The sequence below is a fragment of the Cucurbita maxima genome, unplaced genomic scaffold (assembly GCF_002738345.1).
Source record: "Cucurbita maxima cultivar Rimu unplaced genomic scaffold, Cmax_1.0 Cma_Scf00020, whole genome shotgun sequence".
NCBI lineage: Eukaryota > Viridiplantae > Streptophyta > Magnoliopsida > Cucurbitales > Cucurbitaceae > Cucurbita > Cucurbita maxima.
The window spans coordinates 1,418,209-1,432,140 of NW_019272036.1; the positions used below are offsets into that span (position 1 = coordinate 1,418,209).

Consider the following 13,932-nt stretch of genomic DNA (forward strand, 5'->3'; position numbering starts at 1 on the left):
AACAACAACAACAAAAAAAAAAAAAAAAAAAAAAAAAAAAAAAAAAAAAAAAAAAAAAAAAAAAAAAAAAAAAACAGTAAAATGGTCGCAAGATTGACCTAAAATAATACTTGTTGGAAACCCGACAAGTTGGAGACTGTTTTGAGGAAGTGGATAATGTCCATTAGCTACACAAGTTTACTGTTCGACCACATTCGAGGATAAAAATATACATGTCGCCCATGCCTGCCTCTCTCGGTGTTTCCTCCAATACATAAAATTGGAGAAACACAAAGAAAAATCAGCTGAAAAAGTTAGGAACACTCTCTATGATCTCAAATGTTCTTCAAGGATGGAGACTAATCACAAGCACCAATGTTAACCACAAACACTAGTCTTTTTTCATCTATAGTATGTTTAGATTTGCCTTTCGCAATATCCGGCTTTGTGTTTTTTACCTGTTATGCTCACGCAAACGCTTACGTTGATACATTTACCATTTTACTTTTTGGTTTTGGCGGTGGGGTTGGACCGTTACAAAGAGAACAATGTCATTTAGCGGTGGGGTTGGGCTGTTACAAATGGTATCAGAGCCAGACACCGGATGGTGTGTTAGCGAGAATGTTGGACCTCGAAAGGAGATGGATTGTGAGATCTCATATCGATTGGAGAGGGGAACGAGTGTCAACGAGGACACTGGGTCTCGTCTTTCGAAGGAGGGCGGATTGTGAGATCCCACATCTATTGGAGAGGAGAATGAAACATTGTTTATAAGGTTGTGAACATCTTTCCCTAGCAGACGCATTTTAAAACTTTGAAGGGAAACTCGAAAGAAAAAACCCAAAGAGGACAATATCTGCTAGCAGTGAGCTTGAGCTGTTACAAAATCATCTTCTAACTTATATTTTTGAGTTTATGACCTAGACTCGGATAAAATTCACGATTGAAGCTAACAGACTCATGTAAAATATATAATCATACTCGTTACTACGATCATCAATCATTGCACGGTAAGACAGTAAACCGTCGAATTTTGAGATAATACTCGAATTTTGTCGTAAATTCTCATCTTATCCTTTGCTAATAGGGTTTGAGATTTCTCTTATCTCCATCCTTTTTTCATCACTCTTATGGTTTCCCATTCACAAAACACAAAATTGAATGGTTGGGTGCTTTCAGCTTGTATGGTCTCTTTCACACAAACAATAATATTATTCTAAAAGCAAAAGTTCAGTGGAGTGGTGTAGTATGCGATACTGTTTGGTTTTGGTTTAGCTCATAAATCACTGTGATGCTAGTTCTATACGCTTCGATGTCTAAGTCGAACAAGAATTTGAGTTAATTTGTAAGAATGTAAGTGTTGTGTAGTTCATCTCTCATGTGAGGTTGATCTAGAGTTCCTAGCTGTTCCAAATGATCCACTCATAAGAACATTATGCGTTCTAATCTCTTTCATCTCTAGAATTTAAAAATTCTTTATAATCAATATGAATCAAGTATCTCGATTCTATAATATTATGAACTTCAAAAAAATTGTAAAGAATATTGTTCAAATTATCACAAAAAGTTGTATTCAGGCTTCGTTTAGCATTTCTGATATCACGGTTTCACCCACAACACATATACTCTTTGTTAATAACTAGCACTTCTTAAGTTTAGACAAGTTATGTCTTGGAATGAAAGACAATTCTGAATCATGGATGAAGCAAACAAAATGGGACATGTTGGAAGACACTTAGAATAATTTTCTTCAAAATTGGTGCATGATTTGTGGAGTGGCTAGCCTTTGAATATGACCAAATATTTAATGGGTGCACCACCAACAACACTATGAAGAATATTCGACAATATATACAAAAGATTAATTCTACCTACCTTCATGTTTAAATTTTTAGGTCGATATTAACAAGTACTTGTAAGATATGTAATTAAATGCGGGTTTTTCTACACTTTTGCACACATCGATGAGAGGGAGCATAGACCTGTCAGGTTTCGTGAAACTGAACGACGCGCTGTTTGTGACTCAGTATGAAGAAGGTGGAACTACACACTTTCGTATTCAGAGCATTGTTTGAGTGAACAGGTAGCACTTACAATACAAAGCTTTCTCGAGGAGACCCATCAACAATGTAGTTGAGAATTAGGCATCATTATGGCGCTTCTTTAGTTCTAAGTACGGTACGTCTAATTCGGCCTAGATTGCATGTGGTTATATTTCTTGATCTCAACCGTGAGGTTATTTAATGAGTATTTGTAAATACTCAATCCACGTGTCATTTCTTTTTCAGGTAAAAGTAAGATACCCTGATACGGATAACGACATTGCTACGAAGGTCATGAAAATGAAGTTTTGATACCTGTATCCATGTTTGGTTTAGTAGCCCTTAGGTTAGATCACTGTGTTGCTTTATTTTATATTAGGGTCATCACAGTTGTAGTGAGCGGTAAAAAATCTTATTTATGACATGATGATTCACTCGGATAACCAATATGCTCATTCCCTTAGTTTTTTAAGAACCAATTAACCACGTTGGTCGGGGGTGATGTTTTTGGTTCGAGATGTTTGTACCAAAAACGTTTGCGTCCGAGAATGAACTCGATAATCCCTACCATTTATCCTTGATAAAGTGAGCTATTCTGAAACAGAGCTCACTATACACAAGACATAGGTTGAATTGACTGCCATTTTCAATATCTTTTAATTTCACTGTTTGAGCAATACCTTAGATATCCCATCCTTTTGTCGCCTCAACAAAAGGCATTACCTAGTTTACTCCTTTTTACTTTAATAATACATATCATTTTTATGTGTTGGATGACTTGACACGAAGCAATTTATGAGCATGATGTGGGCAACATTTGTCGGTAGAGTGTTCATGAGTTATGTTGGTTGGATCGAGAAAAAAATAGAACACATCTAAACCTAAACCTAACTCGTTGGCGGAGTAGCTCAAACATTTTCTTTCTTCCATCACCGTTCATTAGATTTTTTCAAAATCTAGGGTTAGAGCATGCAATAGGATACGGAAAATGTTCACGGGGCAAGGAGAGGACGAGGAAACTTTTTTAGAGAGTAATTTTCATATAACTAAAATGATTTGAACGACTACGATCGTTTTCCAATGACCAGAAATCACTTCTACACCGTTATAAACATAGTACGTTAAGATACGAACGATTTTGGCATTGATAAAAGCAAAATCACTCCCAATCACACCAACGATCATTGTTAAACTAGGACGAGACTAATTTTGTGTGTGGTAGTTAGTTTGTGTGGCCTACAATTTTGTTCGTAGTACTTCTTCATTCAATAGCAAAAGAGAAAGGTAGGGTTTGGAATTGCATATTTGGGGCAGTGAACACTGATTTAGATATGAAATATAAAAGAGAATTTATAGTACAAATGAGAGTGTTTGTGTAAAGATGAAACTTTTTAATGTTTTTTTTTTTTGTTTTTTTTGTAGTTTTGTTATTGATGTTCAAACGTATAATGGATTGTTTGGGAAGCTGCCAAACAGGATGGGACACTACACATAAATCCAAATCAAAAGGGTGATATATTTCTTTATCGTCATCCTCACGATTTTATATTTGAAAAATTTATAGGGTATGTTTTGTTTTCCTCTTTAATTAATGTAGGATCGCTCAATCTACCCCTTGGAGACTCGTCCTCACTGGCACACCGTTCGATGTCTTACTCGGATACCATTTGTAACCGTTCAAGTCTAGAACAGATATTGTCCGCTTTGTCTCGTTACGTATCGTCGTCAGTCTCACGGTTTTAAAACGAAAAAAATTATAAGATATGTTTAAGTTCCCTCTCCAACCGATGTTGGATCTCACAATTTACCCCGTTTAGGGACTCAGCAAGAACGCTGACACACCACCCGATGTCTTGCTCATATACTATTTGTAACAGCTCAAACTCATTGCTAACAGATATTGTTCGCTTTGGCCCGTTACATATCGTTATCAACCTCACGGTTTTAAAACGTGTCCACACCTCTCTAAGGTATGTTTCGTTTCTCTCTTCAATCAATGTGGAATCTCAATATCCACCTCCTTTGGGGACCCAACGTCCTCACTGACACTCCGTCCAATGTCTTGCTCAAATATCATTTGTAACAGTTGAAGCCCATAGCTACTAGATATTGTCTACTTTAGCCTATTACGGGAGTTTCCACACCCTTATAAGATATGTTTCGTTTCTCCAATAAATGTTGAATTTTACATAAACGGAGTGTTTGTCTAATGGTTTGAGAATGGGAATCTCTGTTTTGTCTATTAGGTTTTTGGGAGCATCTTCCCCATTTCTCAAGAACCCTAAATTTCCTCAAATAAAGTACAGTACTTTATGAAACAGGAAGCAAGGTCTGCCATAAAACAAGCACAAAAATGGAAGAAAGAAAACAAACAAGAAATAACAGTGAGAAAAGAAGGCATTGAAGAAGAACTCAGAACCCATTTTTTGGTTTACACTTCTCTTTCTTCTTCATGGAATCAAACTTCCAATTTCGTGATGATGAAATGAAGAAGAAATATGGGTTTTAAATTGTTTGTTTAATTTTATCCAAATAGGGAAACAAAATCAGAGAGAATCTTTGTCTTTTGATTTATCCTCGTTGGTCGAATGTGAGTTTGGGGGGTTTAATGATTGCATTTGTTGTTACCTTCCAAGATTTGCATTAGTTATGAATGTGAGATTTGACACATTTTGTAATGCTTCAGAACATGTCGGGAAATTCAGCTTAAAGTTGAGTACTTCAAATTTAGCTTTGAAGTGAAGAGAAAAAGCTTTACCAACCTTGAAAATTGAAACAAAGTGGGATTGTGTCGAAAAGAACAAAGAACATGTCAGCCCATGATGTAAATCATACTGTGTGCCATTGTAAATTTTTTATTTGAATGCTTACGAGAATCTATTGAGGCATAAATAATGGCTTATCTAGTTTTACTAGCCTACTTCGACACGTTTCGAGCTTCTACTGACCTAATGGTTGCCTAACTGTTCTTTATCGAATTATTATAATACTTATCGGGACAGCTCAGGCAAATGTAATGTCAACTAGGAATTATTGAGGCCTATTGATGTTTTATGATGCCACCACACGCATCGAGATATCATATGCCTTTACAACTCGCTCGAGACACGTTAATTGTGAACTGATCTATGAGTTAACTTAATATTTTGAGCTTCCCAACCTTCAATCCTTCTGAGCAATATTGAGGCAAGAATCATTTTCGTGTCGAAGCTTGAATCTAAAACGCAGCCTCCAACTCATGGGAAATGGCACAATGTCAATACTTATCAGGACAACTCGAGTAAGTATCGTGCCAACTAGGAACTATCGGTACTATGTTTTATGCCTTTAGAACTCTTTTGGAACACTCTCGTTAACTATATATTTGAAACTTCCCAAACTTCCATCCATATATCCAAGCACGATCGAGACATGAACTATTTTGTGTCCATATTGAGTCATTTCTACACAACTCTAAAACACAACCTCATGGGAAAGTGCAGAATGTCGACACACCCGTGTCACCAGACATTGTCGTTAAAATTTCATTCCCGAGGTGAAACGTGCAAGACACTCATCTTGCAATACTTACCCACTCCCACTCCATGACACATATATGCATTACAGGTGGCTCACTTAGGCCACGAGGTCAAGGAGTGTCAGAGAACCAACCTCATATCTCCCCCTATAGTACATTCTAAGGCATACTTAATCTAACACCCAGACACATAAAAATGACACAAACTCATACATCAACGTGGTGTGTCATATGATGTCCGATTGACACCAAATTTGCTTACGAACAAACAAGATTCCAACTTTTAGCTTAAGCATCATTCAATCTTCTTTTTACAAACAAAAAAAAATTAACTATCTCTGCCATTAGAGGATGATGATGAATAGATCAACGAGGAAGCAGAAAAGCTTGTGTTGAGCAAGCTTCTGGTTGACAATTTTGAAGAAGATGATTCAATTCCAACTCCATTGCCATTATTTGAGCTCTTGTTGTTCTTCTCTTGCCCTCCATTTGTAGGAGAGGCCCCGCCTTTGAGCAACATATCAACTTTTGCATACTCTTCTCTTTCATGTTTGATTCCTTTCAGCATCGCTTCCACGTCTTTCATCGTCGGTCGCTCGTCCGGTGTCGAGTTTACGCACAATAACGCTATGCCTAAAACTTGCATCATCTCCTCTATTTCTGTCTCTGGTCTCGATTGCAAGCTCGGGTCAAGGACTTCGTTCCCTCTCTTTCTTCTCACCCAATCCACTATGTGTAGTCCGTCTGGTATCGTTGGGTCGATCGGTTGTTTTCCTGTTAAGACTTCGATTATCACAACGCCGTAGCTGTAGACATCACTCTTCTCGGTTATCTTCATCATGTAACCATATTCTGAAACAGACAAAAATTGAAAACTAGATTAGATATATCGACCTAGTCTCGCTATATGTCTCGAGTGATCAAAAAAGGTTCGCTATATGTCTCGAGTGATCGAAAAAGGTGTTTACTTACCAGGAGCAATGTATCCATAAGAGCCTGCAACTGTGTTGGATGACCTACCGAAATCTCCGTTGTCGATAAGCTTGGCTAGACCGAAATCGGCGATATAGGCCTCGAATTCGAGACCAATGAGAATGTTGTTGGCCTTAATGTCCCTATGAACAATTGGAGGGACACAATCATGGTGCAAATAGGCCAGGCCTTGTGCTGCACCAAGTAAGATTTGGTATCTTAGATCCCATTCCAAAGCATTCCCATTTCTCTCATGTAAAATACTTCCCAAGCTACCATTCGGCATATAATCGTACATTAACAATTTCGTGTTTCGATTCGAACAACATCCCAAGAATCTCACGATGTTCTTGTGACGTATCGAGCCTAGAGTTTTAACCTCGGCCGAAAACGAATCCCTTACTCGACATTTATCGTCACTATTATCTGTTTCCATCATTGTTGGCCATAGCTTCTTCACGGCAATCACTTCCCCGTTATCCAATTCCGCTCGATAAACCATCCCCGAACACCCTTTGCCGATCACATTGCCATCCACAAGAAGCCTCAACACTTCCTCAACAGAGAAATTCAGTTTTTGGAATGGTATGAATTGCCAAGGCCAAGTATCTCCCATCTCCGAATCCTCGTCTCGAATCATCTTCCGTGCTCGAATCACCGCGATCAACCCCATTACTATCATCATAAATGTCAGGAAAATAAGCAATGCAATGGCTAGCTTCAACTTTCGTGATCTCGTTGTATCATCACCGTCATTCGTAAGTCCTTCCCTATCTGAATCCATTACGAAACACGAATCTCTAATAGACGAACAGAGACCATCGTTGCCAGCCAAGTCGGTCGGTAATAGCTGTCTGAAAAGCTTGTTGTCCGGAAGATAACCAATGAATTCATTGAAAGAAATGTTGAGCAATACAAGATTGTCAAGCCCTGCAAGCGGTTTCAAGTCACCTTCAAGCCTGTTATGTGAAAGGTCAAGAACAGACAGCTTATTAAGTCCAGACATTTCAAAAGGCAATGAACCAGTCAGCTCATTACAGCTAAGGTTGAGAGCGATCTCGAGCGATACGATCGAACCTAATTCGACCGGTACGTTCCCGGTCAGTTGATTGCTGCTGAGATCAAGTAGTTGGAGATTTGAACAGAGTTTAAGCGATGTGGGAATTGTTCCTGAAAAAGAGTTTCTAGCTAGAATGAGCTTATTCAAAGAAACAAGCTGTCCTAAGCTAGCAGGAATCCGACCAACAAATTTGTTGGATGAGACATCCAAAATTTGAAGCTCCGACAGTGAAGACAGTGATTCAGGCAATGAACCTTTCAGTTCATTGCTGCTTAGATCAATCATTTCCAAAGCTCCACAGCTCCCAATCTCAGCAGGCAATGATCCTGTAAGATGATTTCCAGACAAATCAAGGAAATTCAAGCTCCGTAGCGCACCGATCGACGCCGGGATCGACCCCATAATCCGATTGTTCCCAAGCCGCATCCGGAGAAGAGAGCTGCAGTTACCAATATCAGGAGGCAATGTACCAGAGATATCATTTGAAATCAACAAAAGATTAGTCAAGTTCTTGAGGTGAAACAATCCAGGAGGAACACTGCCTGTTAATGAATTATGAGACAAATCAAGAGCTTGAAGATATGAACAATTCGACAAACTCCATGGAATGTTTCCTTCCAGCTGATTCTGCCAAGCAAAGAACACATTCAGATTCCTTAACATCCCCAACTCAGGAGGGATCAAACCAGAAATCTCATTGCTATCAAGCTGCAACTGCGAAAGATTCGTAGCATTCGAAAGATTCGAAGGGATCGAACCCGACACGTTATTGCTACTAATCATGAACTCCTCAAGGAAAGGAAGACCTCCTAAGGTTAAAGGAATTGCCCCAGAAAGAAAATTCAAAGAAAGATCAATCTTTTTCAAGCTAAAACAGTCACCAACTTCAGTTGGGATTGTTCCAACTAATTCATTCTGCCATAGAAACAGCTGCTCAAGCTTCTGCAGCTTACCAATCTCCTTTGGTATTGAACCAGAGAGACTATTTTCATAAAGAAACATGTTGACAAGCTCAGAACAGTTGCCTAGCTCTGGTGGAATCTCGCTGGAGATCATGGTGGTGTAAATGGATAGAGTTTGAAGCTTTTCAAGTTTGCCTAAAGAATTAGGCAAAGGGCCTGAAATTCTAGTGTCAGCCAACCCCAAAATGGTTAGATTTCTGCAATTTCCGATCTGATATGGGATTTCTCCATTGATATCTCTGTTTCCACCGGCTCTAAGAATCTCAAGATTCCTCATTTTTCCCATATCAGAAGGGATTCCTCCACTCAGTTTATTGTCAAACAAGAGCAAGGTCTTGAGGGACTTACAATTGGTGAGCTGAAATGGGATTTTCCCAGCCAGATGGTTGGAGTTCAAGATCAAATCCTCAAGCTTCTCGAGCTTTCCAATGGCTGTTGGGATTGTTCCGACAAGGTTGTTTGAGCTCAAATCAATGATTGTGAGCTCAGTGCAGTCACCAATGTCGGAAGGAATGGGGCCGGTGAGATTAGCATCAGAAATGACCAGCCTTTGAAGAGAGTGAAAAGAGGAGAGATTTGAAGGGAAAGGGAGATGAAGAGGGATTGAAATGATGTTGATTTGAGTGACAAAGCCTTGAGGAGAACAAGTAATGGAGGTCCAGTTACAGGGCGTTGAGTCACGGACATTCCAATCGGACAAAACAGGGGAAACAGGGGAAGAGGAAGTGTGAAGCCATGAGAAAAGAACTGAAGCTTCTTCATGGGTAGTTGCAGCCAAAGAGGAGAGAGAGAAGAAGAAGAAGAAGAAGAAGAGGAAGAAGAAGAGGAATTTGGTGGACATTTGCCTCAAATTCCAAACTTTTCTTCTTGGGTTTACATAATTTAGGGGTTTGAAAACTCTCTCTCCTTATGGGAATGTGAGTTTTTTAGTGTGTTTGCTCTTCCTTGACATGGACTCCACCTCAAATAAGAGTGTACAAATGCCTGGGATTTGGTTCTAACCAAATAAAAAGCAAACCCACCAACAAAAACATATTTTAAGTCGAAATAATGTTGTTGGTCTTTATCAATTGAGTCCTGCGCTTTGGTTCATATGCTCAAAGGGTTTTCGTTTCGTTAAATGGAGGTTTGTTTTCGTTTTCGTTCTCGTGGTAAACAACACGGGTTTAGTCCATGTTAGGTTTGAACCCAATAAGATCATGTTTTCGATACGTGATTTGGGAGACTTTAACTAAATCTATGTTTATCCCCAGATTCACGAGATTGTTCGTGTCAATAGTCTTTCCCTGCAAATTATGTATGTGCAAGTTATTATATGTAAGTTATGTATGTGTAAACTATGCATATCTATAACAGGTACTATATTTGGAAAGACGTGGTTTTGTTAGAGGATCAATAAATAATCTCTCGTGACCATTTGTCTAACAGGACTGATCTAGTGGATCACTAAAACAATTTTAGAGCATATACATAATGATAGGACACTAAAAGAAACATGGAATATGTTCAGGACACTTTTCTTAAGGAAGAATGATACGAAGTTACAACTTCTGGAGAACGAGCTATTATCAATCTCACGACATGATATGACGATGGCTCAAAAAATTCAAGAGTTTAATTGATACAACTATAAATATATCACTGCAAACTAACGTTTTTCAAACGTTAAATTAGGGTTTTAATCGATACAACTATATAAACTAAATTCATACCCTCAAAATGGACAACTCTTTGAAATTAGGGTTCTAAGGATGAAATTAGAACTTCAAGTTCTTTGTATATTTATATAGAAGTGAAAAGAAAGTGAGCAACAAGACACAAACCTTAAAAAAAAACATATTTAAGTGGACATAATTAATATTAAAACCAAGTGGTTTAAAACTCCAATGTCTTGAGATCGAAGAAGCTGCAGCTCCAGCCACCACCCACCTGTCTCTGTCACTCTATTCATATTAATCAGAAAGTAATGAAATAAACAAATATAAAACTTTAGCTTAAAATTTTTAAAAATTATTCCATTTCTGAAAATTTAGTACACAAAAACTTAGATATATAATATATAATATGCTTAAGACTTACTTATTGTCATAAAATGGTTTGCCAGAGATTAGTTCACGCGGCCTCTGCAGAACTCACATGACCAACATCAACAAACCCTACCCTTCTCATCTTGTCTATCGGCTCTACTTTGTTCGGGTTTTTTTTCCTTTTTACGACACGATAATGAAGATTTGAACTTCAACCTTACGAGAAAAATGGATGGCCTTAATTAGTCGATGTGAGACTCCTCGAACAAAATACATCATAGAGTCTCCCTTAAGGCCTATGGAGCCTTCGAACAACCTCCCTTTAGTCAAGCCTCGACACTTTCTCTGTAGCCCTTGAACAAAGTACACCATTTTATCTATTGACATGTCTAAGTTAAAAAACATAGCTCTACTACTCTGTTGTTCTCATGGCTTTACTTTTGGTTTTCTCAAAAGGCTTCGTAACAATCTATGGAGATGTATTTCTTACTTAAAAACTCTATCGACTATATTTTGTTTGGTTTATTTTACGACAAATAAACGATTTAACAGTTGAGCTATGCTTATATTGGCACGGTTATTTTCATAAAGAAAGACGATAACAAACAATAATTTTATCGAAAAGAATAAGATTCAAACATGTTTTTTTATCAGACCAACCGTGTCGAAGCACATTATATGACTTTCCTTAATCCTAAATTGACGAACTTTGTAGCAATGTTAGAACATTAGCAAATTGTAGAATAAAAATCATCATGAACTGTAACCTATGTTGTGTCAATAATCATCTTAGCTTGCCTTGAAAGAAACACCTAATTGATACATTTTTTTGGCATGTATTTTCACAATACGCATGTGATAGATTAGTAATTAAGCAAAGTTTATTGTTTTTGTGCTTAATCCGTCAAATTTCGTGCATGAATGTCCAGAATTTAGAATCGACACCTAATAACCCTGACATTCCTCTGTAACATGGTTACTTTTTAAGAGTGAAAACTATCCCCACAAACCAACACGAGTCGTAATAACATATTTTATTAGTCATCTTATCTTCGTTATCGTTCTCATTCAGATACGATATTGGTTCATCTTATCCGGTAATTAATTACTCACTGTAATTAAATAAAATAAATAAAATAAATTAGTGTATGCACTTAATATATCAAAAAATAATTAATTAAAGCACACGTAAACATTGGGAATAGATAAGTTTCATATGCATTTGTCACCCACTAGATCTTCTAATATTTTAATTCAATTTCTTTTATTATTTAATCCAAAATTTTATTTATGTGTTGAAGTTAAGAAGAATTAAGACTTTTGGAGGAATCTCTATTATTTAATTAATAAAATCACCCACCAAATTTTCATTTATTTAAAAAATATTTTTAAATTTTCAAAATACTCTAAAAAAAAATTAATAATACATTTACAAAAATACCTTTAATACCCTTAAAGAACCAACTTCATAGATATCTTTAAATTTTTTAAAAAGTTCAGTAAGACGTTTCAAAAGTCGAAATAACCTATGAGGTGTAGATAGACGATTTTCATCTTTATATTGACGGTAATAACCTTTTTAAACTTTTTTTTTATAAAGATTAAAGTGATTAATACTGTTTCTAAAATTTTATGGATATTTTTTTAAATATTTTTAACTTTTTAAAAAAATTAACTAAATTTTTTAAAATTTTAGTGTATTTTTTAAAACAAAATATTAATAGTTTTTATTTCAAAATTAATCTTAATTATTAAGTTAGGTTTGAACTTTTTTTAGACCCAATTCAATTGTTCGGATTAGATTGGATTTATTGAATATTTTTATTTTAGTAAAAGAAAATATTAGTTCTTAAAATATCGATTTATTCATTTTCAAATATTTAATTAATATTTACAACTCAATTTAAATATATATTTTGAAAAATTAATTAGTTCAAGTTTATTTTTATGACCGAGAATAAATAATTAAAAAGTAGTTATGAAATTATATAAAAATAAATATATGTATATATAATTGTACCATTATCAAATATGGTTTTTTTAAAAAAAAATCAACAACAAATTCAATTTATTTGAAAACAATCGAAATAAATTTATAATCCAATCCAATTTTGATCGGACTTTTCGAGTCATTAGGTTTTTAGAACACTTCTAACTCGCCCGAATTAACATTATATTATTACTATGAGAAGGAGATCTAATAAAAAATTAAAAAATCAAAAGACAAAAACCTGAATTACAATCGAGAAAGTTACATATATACTAAATTTCATGAACGGAACAAATTCACCCATACTCGTTCTCATTAACATCAAACTTGACCTAGAAACCTGAACTACAATCGAGAAAGTTCCGTCTATACTGAATTTCATGTATCGAACGAATTCACTCATACTTGTTCTAATTAACGTCAAACCCAACCCAGAAATTTAAATTACAATCGGGAAAGTTACGGTTTGAAATAAAATAAAATAAATAGAGGTGGGAATCATGTGGATTTGAAAAATTCCTCACAAGAGCTAAAGGGATAGAAAAGAGACTAATGGGCTACAATATTAAACAATATCAAAACAACAAAAAGCAAAAGACCTAAAAACAAATAAATATATTAAAAATTATAAGTGGTAATGGTAGGGTTGGACAACATGAAGAACACATCCCATATTTTGAGGCCAACCACGTGACCAACACAATCATCTAAACAAAAAAATATTTTGAGTCATGCCCGGAATTCAAAATCAGCAGCTATGTATTCGGGCATTTTCCACGACAAAGTCACGCTACCTTCCCATCGCTTCTTAATAGTGAAAACTATCTCCACCGATCAACATGTATCTTTCCAACATGTTTTGTTATCGCTCACATGTACCTTAGAAATTTTCAAAAGATCACGTAATATAGAATTGCTCCAAACAAAACATGTTTGACCAAGGAGTTCCTATGACTAAGCCACCGGAAATGAAGGCAGAGTTTGTTAACATAAGTAGTGACTTTCAATTATTTTAAGCATTTTTAGCCATCTATCCTCAAGTTCACTCTCAGATGGATGTAATATCGGTTCATTCATATACCTCTCTTTTACTCGAATGTCACGTTAAATAATTTAAAATAAATTTTTTGAGGGAAAAAAATCCAATCATTATTAAGTGAGTTGTTAGTATATTACAACAAACACAAAGGCATGAATGATGGACAAGAGTTGGTATGTTAAGGTAATGGGAAAGGAAGAAAAATAATTCCCTAATAAATATATATTTAATAGATATATAAACTTTTTAATTTTATTTATTATCGGTTTTAAACTTTAAAAAACCTCCAAATGGGTTCCTAAAATTGAAATTTTATGTTATACAACATTTTTTAAATTAATAAA

The 13,932-nt window shown here is 35.8% G+C and overlaps 1 protein-coding gene and 1 long non-coding RNA gene across 2 annotated transcripts; one reads left to right on the plus strand and one right to left on the minus strand.

Moving 5' to 3' along the window:
* Window positions 1–5,758: 5,758 nt before the first annotated feature.
* LOC111494841 (receptor-like protein kinase 2) lies at window positions 5,759–9,396 on the minus strand. The gene is made up of 2 exons (XM_023144833.1): window positions 6,511–9,396; window positions 5,759–6,390 (listed from the first exon to the last, which is right to left on the minus strand). Exons 1-2 carry the CDS (start codon window positions 9,371–9,373, stop codon window positions 5,867–5,869), a joined length of 3,387 nt encoding a protein of 1,128 aa, XP_023000601.1. The 5' UTR covers window positions 9,374–9,396; the 3' UTR covers window positions 5,759–5,866.
* A 182-nt stretch (window positions 9,397–9,578) lies between these two features.
* On the plus strand, window positions 9,579–9,991 carry LOC111494842. The gene is made up of 3 exons (XR_002720245.1): window positions 9,579–9,658; window positions 9,786–9,829; window positions 9,961–9,991. It is a non-coding gene; the product is annotated as an uncharacterized LOC111494842 (long non-coding RNA).
* The last annotated feature ends 3,941 nt before the right edge of the window (window positions 9,992–13,932 follow it).

Coding starts and splice junctions, on each gene's coding strand:
- LOC111494841 (XM_023144833.1), bottom strand. CDS start 9,373: ATGTCCACCAAATTCCTCTTCTTCTTCCTCTTCTTCTTCTTCTTCTTC. Junction 6,391..6,510: donor TTATGGATACATTGCTCCTG/GTAAGTAAACAC, acceptor TGTCTGTTTCAG/AATATGGTTACATGATGAAG.